The sequence below is a fragment of the Lactuca saligna genome, chromosome 3 (assembly GCF_052625555.1).
Source record: "Lactuca saligna cultivar CGN05327 chromosome 3, ASM5262555v1, whole genome shotgun sequence".
Lineage (NCBI taxonomy): Eukaryota > Viridiplantae > Streptophyta > Magnoliopsida > Asterales > Asteraceae > Lactuca > Lactuca saligna.
In genome coordinates this window covers 29,113,034-29,121,044 of record NC_136419.1, presented here as the reverse complement: position 1 = coordinate 29,121,044, position 8,011 = coordinate 29,113,034, and the positions used below count along the sequence as shown (strand labels likewise).

General features: G+C 34.7%; 1 protein-coding gene across 1 annotated transcript; it reads left to right on the top strand.

Moving 5' to 3' along the window:
- Positions 1-5,366: 5,366 nt before the first annotated feature.
- Positions 5,367-7,422, top strand: LOC145034940 (putative WRKY transcription factor 75). The gene is made up of 2 exons (XM_078983510.1): positions 5,367-5,867; positions 6,840-7,422. The coding sequence occupies exons 1-2, from the start codon at positions 5,452-5,454 to the stop codon at positions 7,012-7,014; spliced, it is 591 nt and encodes a 196-aa protein (XP_078839636.1). The 5' UTR covers positions 5,367-5,451; the 3' UTR covers positions 7,015-7,422.
- The last annotated feature ends 589 nt before the right edge of the window (positions 7,423-8,011 follow it).

Here is an 8,011-nt window from a genome sequence, read left to right as displayed (position 1 = left end):
AGCTCGACATTGCGAAGTATGTGGCCAAGTGTGTGACTTGTGCAAGAGTCAAGGCACAACATCAGAAACCGTACGGGAGTTTAGAACCATTGCTTGTGCCTATGGGTAAGTGGGAAGACATTACTATGGATTTTGTCACTAAACTGCCCAGAACAAAGAATGGTCACGACATGATTTGGGTGGTCGTTGATCGATTCACTAAGAGTGCGCATTTCATAGCAGCCAATGAGAAATGGTCTATGGAAAAGCTTGCGAATTCTTACGTGAAGGAAATTGTGAGACTTCACGGTGTTCCGTTAACAATTGTGTCGGATCGTGATAGTCGTTTCACCTCAAGATTTTGGAAAAGTCTACAAGAGGAATTGGGTACCAAGTTGTGTTTAAGTACAGCTTACCATCCGCAGACTGATGGTCAGAGCGAACGGACAATACAAACACTTGAAGATATGTTAAGAGCGTGTACCTTGGAATTCCTAGGTAATTGGGATGAACATTTACCTTTCGTAGAATTTTCCTATAATAATAGTTTTCACTCGAGCATAAAGATGGCACCTTATCAAGCTTTGTATGGATAGAAGTGTCGTACGCCGTCTTGTTGGCTTGAGGCTGGGGAAAAGCAGTTTATGGGGCCGGAGATAGTCCATCAAACTGCTGAAAAGTTGAAAATAATTAGGGACAGAATGTTAGCAGCTCAGGACCGTCAAAAGAGTTATGCTGACAAAAAGCAAAGACCAATGACTTTTGAAGTTGGAGATTCGGTTTTGCTTAAAGTCTCGTCGTGGAAGGGACTTATAAGATTTGGAAAAAGGGGAAAGTTAAGTCCAAGGTTTATTGGACCATTTAAAGTTCTTTAAAGGATTGGGAACCAAGCTTACAAGCTCGAACTACCAGAAGAACTGAATGGAATTCATAACACTTTCCATGTGTGTTATTTGAGGAAGTTCACGGGAGAAGTTCCCGACATAATTCCACTTTCAGAGTTGAGGATCGATGAGAACAAAAGGTTGATTGAGGAACCGGAGGCAATTGTTGACCGAAAGACTAAGAAATTGCGACGTAAGATGGTGGAGTTAGTGCTTGTCCGATGGAAACACACGAATGGGCCAAATCTCACCTGGGAGACGGAGAGTGACATGATGAGTCGCTATCCGCATTTGTTTGCTGGTGTATGATTCCGGGGACGGAATCATTCTAAGGTGGAGAGAATTGTAACGCCCGTGTTTCTGAGCTTGCCATTTTTAGCAATGTAATAGTCTAGGTTAACCTTATAACTCAACTTGAAATAATAAGAATGTATTATTTGTGAATTATTTGAATTATGTGATATATGTGTGTATTTTCTTAATTTTTATAATTTAATGAATTAAGAATAAAATAAGCGTCAAAATTTAAGTGTGAGATAAGCCCGACATCTTTGCATAAAGTTGTAGTGGTCGAAACAAGGATTCCGGAGATATAAGGAATGCCAAAATCCGAGTTATAACGAAGAAGTTATGACCTGTCGAAGTTTCGCGACAGAACCGACACGACGCCGAGTGACGTAAAATATGAATTTAAGATAGAGCGATATTTAGCCTTAGCGATCTAAACGAAAGTCGTAGATTTCGTTAAACCGAGAGCGTGCATAAAAGGAACGCCCAAATCTGACTTCGTATGAGGAAGTTATGATTTTTCTAAGTTTCGACTTAGCAGTATGCAGCCCGAATACTCGATTTGAGATCGAGCGGTTTTTAGCCGAAACAATCTAAATGAGAATCGAAGATCTCGTTGTTAGTAGCGAAACGATGACAAGTTAGGCGAGAACGGACGTCAGACGAAGAAGTTATGAATTTATAACGAAGTTTTTCTGTCCCGGCCTTCTAAAAATAAATAATAAAAATAAAAGTCAAAATTAGCCAATGGAGTCTAAATGAAAGTTGTAGAGTATGGTCTGACCTTCGCGTGGATATAAAGAACGTCGAAAACAGAGCTCGTATGCGAAAGTTACGCAATTTAGAAGTTCGACGAGTCAATTACGCCCCGCGTAATTTGAGTACGCCCAGCGTACTCAGTCGGATGCAACTTGTCTGACCGATACTCGAGTGCCACCAGTCGACGCACGCAGTGACGTCAAAGTACGCCCCGCGTACTGAGTACGCCCTGCGTAATTTGAGATTACGCCCCGCGTAATCCCAGACCCAGCAGCCTATAAATAGAACTCGAATTCAGCCATTTTCTCTTGTTCAAACTCTTCCCTCTCTCTAAGTTTTGCCTCGTTTTGTGTGCCGTTTATACCCCGAAGCCCCGGTAATATTCTCGAGCCCCGAAGCAAGATCCGAAGCTCCGAGGATCCCGAAGAGCGTTATTCCCGAGCCGAAACGCTGCCCGCGAGGAGCCCGGTTTTGTGAAGATCTTCTAGATCTACGGAGAAACACCTCTTCTGCAAGCCGTAGTGCTACCCGATCATCTTCTGATCAAGTGAGTGTGTAGTTATTTTCATTCCAACGCAAGATTATGAAGTATTTCCTATAAAATACGTGTTATGTGTATATATTTGGTTGTTATACGTGTGAGTGTATATTCACTCTCTTCTATCTTATAGATCTGATGTATTCTCTATGAAATACGTGTTATGTGTGTATGCCTCATCTGTTATGTGGAATATGGATTGCTTAAAGCATGTTATACAAGTTTTTAAACAATGTATAAAAATGTATATTTTTATCTACTAATATGTTGGGTAGAACATGGGTAGGTAATTGGTGTGTAATAAACAGATGAGAGGCCTCGGTGTTATTGGTGTTATTCTAGTCATTCAGCAGAGTATGGATGACGACCACGGACTATTCTAGACTGTTCTGTGGAACACTAGCAGGATCATTACCTGTAGGTGTTGTGAACAACGTGTTCACCGGTGTACTCTATCCCCCACATGGTTGCCTTTAGGACACTTATTGTTGAGGAAGCCCCTCTGCAGTGATGTCCGTCCCGATGAAAAATCCTGAAATAGGTTCCTTATAATAGACGTTATTTTTAGGAACGTAAGGTGAGGATAACGGGAATGGGTAATCGGGTTTATTGTTGATTGTTGAAATTAAATATAATTATTGTGGGTTGAAAACCCTATATGCTCACCAGGCTCCCAAGCCTGACCCACTCAGTTGATTTATTTTACAAGAAGTGGCGCAAGAGCTTAAGATGGGCGAACATCAAGTTGTTTTGTTTACAAGTCTGTATATGTATATATTTGTTGAATGACTTGTAATGCTATCGTTTATGCTTTATGATCTGTATCGGAATATGACATCCCGACTTTTGATTATGAAATGAAATCATATTTCTTTATGAAATGTTTTGATAAATATCTATTTTATCATGTTTTGTTTTTGGGAACAAATTCCGCATCTCTTTTAAAATTAAAAGGATTTACTCTGAAAATTATTTTAAAAAGCATAAATGAAATCGGTCTTTTCTGGCCGAGATTTTGGGGATGTCACAATGTTTGTGCGTGAATCGGAAATGTTGACTGAACCCGAGCCGCGAGACCTCTTTGATTGTTGTTCCGATGATGTTGGTGTTTTAAACCATTTTGGGTCGTCCTTAACAATCTCCCAAATTTTTTTGTGTTCAAAAACGTGATCTGTCTTGACATGATATTGCTCCCTTACCGTTTTAAAAATATCGAAATCGATCCCACCACTTTGCTTGTACGAAGAAAGTTTGTTGTAGATGGAATTGAATTTGTTGCACTTCTTATTGATTTGAGTCCACTTGATAGTCAACATATCGTGATTGTGATATGTGTCATTCTTCAAAATTGGACAAAATTTACTGATCACAACTTCCCGAAAAGAGACTTTTCTCATATTGTTTCCCTTAGTTAGGTTTTTTGATATCCCGCACCACGATACCACCAATGCATATTCTTCCTCCGTTGTTCACCATGTTGGAGGTTCTTCTTCCGATTGCTCCACTGTGACCTATTTCCCTTTCTTTATTGCTCTCCCTTTCTTGGTCGTTTGTTTCCGACTACCCCGCGCTTGTGTTTCGGGAACCGTTTGTTGTGTGAGTGGTAGTTGTGTGATTGTTTGTGGCATGGAAGAAAAGGTGTTGAAAATGTTTTGTGTAAGGAATTGTAGTGGGGGTGAGGCGAGATTGAAAAAGTTATCGTAAAATAATAGTTGTAGTGAGTTTTGCGACTTGAGGATGTTTACGTACACCTCATATTGTGTAAAACCTAAAGGAGGGGATATGTTTGTGTTTCGAGAAGTGTTTGGGTTTTGATTCATAGTTAGTTGTGTTGTGTGTAAAAAAAGAAGAGAGAAATGAATGTAATTTGTGCAAAAAATGAAGTGAATATGTATTTATAGGCAAGTAAATTTGAAAAACAAAATAATTATTTTTAAGGTTTCGACTGTTCAAGAACGGTCTGATTTTTTACCGTTGATGAAATTAAACCTTGTTGCCTCCCGTTACCATAGTAACACACAATCACATAACGCCAGATAACGAATTGCCGGGATAGTATTATGTTCGTTATGGCGAAGCCATTGGCTTCCGACATTGATTAACGCCGCTTGGCGTCTCCTGTGCCTACCGGTCTTGTTGGGTAGGCTTATCGGTTTAATCACAAACAAAATGCAACGTGAAACATTAATTAATGACTTTGTATAGCCTTTCATGGATAAACAAGACAATGACCAAAAAATACGGAAATATAAGTTATATATTTTGATCCGTCAGGAGTTTTCGGTCCCACCTTAGTGTCCATGGACACAACTCATGTCCACATAAATTTGACGTTGCTTCTATTGCTCAAAAATATGATGTACTATATATGTTTGCTATATTTTATTGCCTCCTCCTTTGGCGACATGTTGTTGCCTCTCTCGATCAATTGCCTCCACTAATTATATGTTTCTCCTCCCTTCTCTCAGTTTGTTGTTTCATTTGTAATCCATTCTCCACATTGCACCAATCTACTCCATTCTCTACACGTAAAACAATTTTGTGATAACAATGGCGTTCTACTGTAGCTCATCGATTTCGGTCTTTTTAATGTATCTCATGACCCGTATACCTTCGTATAACATTTTTTTTTGTTTATAGATAATTAATTTGTTTGACATTTTAATGTATGTTTTATATTTCACTTCGTATTAGTTTTCTTTCAGTTTTAAAGACGAATATTTAAATATTACTATTCTTGAAGTACTTTAAAATTTCGGTTTAGTTTTTCTATACTTATACATTAAATATATCAATAGTAATATTATTTATGGTCAATATTTGAAACGAGTTTTCACCATTTCGTAAGAAATGTGATCAATTGTCTTTTTAGCCATGCTATAGCCGCCCTCATTTCTTCAATAAAAGCTAATTGACCAACCTTTAAACCTTTCCTTTTTAATCCCTCGCTCTCTTCTTCACACCTTCCTTTCTCCTCCGCCACCACATCTTTCTCTCTCTAAAATGAACAACAACAGCGGACCAGTATTTTCTTACTCGTCATCTTCACCATCGTCATCAGCTGCAGCTGTTAATTCTTCATATTTAACACTAAACATGGTGAATAGCAATCCTGCTGATTACAATAACTATCATGAGCAGATGGGGTTAATGGAGAAAGATCTTCAGAAGTACGAAAACTCCGAGGAGATGGTGGCTGATCATCATGTTTCTCCGAGCAGCAGTGGCCTAGCTCACGGAGATGGTAGCCAGCTGATCATGGCGGCAGCAGCAGCGAAGACTATTATTAGAAAAGGTGAGAAGAAGATCAGAAAACCGAAACATGCTTTTCAAACAAGGAGTCAAGTTGATATTCTTGACGATGGATATAGATGGAGAAAATATGGTCAAAAGGCTGTCAAGAACAATAAATTCCCCAGGTACATAATTGTATACTCATACATATATATATACTCCTTCTAAATTAACCATTGTATCTATTAGAATTTTAAATAACTAAATTTGTTTAATTAATAGAATCTAATATGTTTTAACTTTTGTTTGTGTTAGCAAACAAATCGATCTTACTATAACCTTCTAGTAAATATAAAAATACACTTGGTTCTTAATATCTTTCAAACAAATCGATCTTACTATAATCGTCTAGTGAATATAAAAATATTGTTGTTTCTTAATATGTATTTTGTGTTATTGAAATAACAAGATCTAAAACTATATCAATCACAAGGTAATTAAACATGATCAATATGTCTTAATGATAATAAACTTTAGTTTGTATGAAATTTCTACACTGAAATAGATTTTTCTAGATATGCTAGTATTAATTAAAAAGCTGATTTAGAAAATCTGGATTTGAAATAATATTGAAAATTGAAACATTTTGATTTAATTGGTTTTTAAACATAAATGGTTAGGCGAGAACAATTCATCTAAATCAAAACTTAGCACTCGGAATGAATTAAAACTTTTAATCAAATATCCATGCATATACATATATGTATGCACATGGATATATATATATATATATATATATATATATATATATATATATATATATATATATATATATATATATATATAACGTATTAACTATTAACAAAACAATTATTTTCTAACAAGTGTTTTATATTTTAAGAGTTTAATATATTGTTGATATTAAAATATATACCACATACGGTTTTATGGTATAATAATATCATGACCGAACAACATATGGATAAATAACTAGTGGTTATGGTAACATAGGAAAATCGACAGCTTCAAACATAGTCACATTTTATTATCAAAGCAAATTTGAATACGTATATGGGTTTATTTCCTCATTCCTATTCGTTTTAAATTAGACATATTAGTTTAATCTAAACTTTTTTTGATTTTTTATGTATACACAGGAATTACTACCGTTGTACACATCAAGGATGCAATGTTAAAAAGCAAGTTCAACGACTATCGAATGATGATGGAATTGTGGTGACAACATATGAAGGAACACATTCACATCCAATTGAGAAATCTACAGATAACTTTGAGCATATTTTAACACAAATGCAAATCTATTCTCGCTAGAATGATGTATCTTGGTATCTTGCTGATGCTTTGTTTACTTGTAGATTGGAATCTTAAAACAAAAAAAATGCTGAAAATATTAAATATTTTTGTAACTTATTATCATCATCATATTTAACATTCTAATAACAAGATGATGATACTTCACAAAATATAAACATATGCTTCTTTATCCGTATGCCTTGTGGAGCTATGTACGTTATCATCCTGTTAATTAGTACACACATAAAAAAAAAGTTAAAGGTAGTTCACGTTGCTAGCTAACAATGTTTCATTTGTTCTAACGTGACGTGTTTGAGGTGCGTACTTAGTAAGTTTATTAATTTGTTTTGGATTTGATATCTTGTATTTACTGTATAAGAAACTTGTATTTCACTTTTAAATATTAGATATAATTATTTTTTATTAGGTGAATGTCCGCGCGTTGTGTAGAAACACTTATATAGTTGAAGTCTTTATAAATATATGTTTTTTTAAATATAACAGTAACGTTGTTATATTTGATATAATAATTCGCATACTAAATTGATATAATATATTGATTATTTTGAATTATATGATAATATATACATCTGTCATAACTGCAAGATCTCAATCGTTTGAATGACTTATATCTGCGAGTTACACATGAATAAAATTAAATATAATATATGGTTTAATATTATTTATAATTGTTGTTATCGTTAATTAATTTTTTTATATTTATTTGCTTAATATTTTAATTTCTATCATTATAATTATTTAAAACATCAAACATTATTTTTTTGATTTTAAATGTAACGGTATAATCATTTATATAGAGTTATTTGTAATTATCGTTATTATAAGTTATTTTAAGCTAATTATCTGAAAACTTTTAACGATTATAAAAATATTATTAGAAAATATTTTAGTTAAGTTGAGTTTAAAATTTATTTTTTTTCATTTATCACTACAATTTATCACTTATAACTATTTACAAAATATTTTTTGGTTTTTTAAGTGGAACTGAAATTTA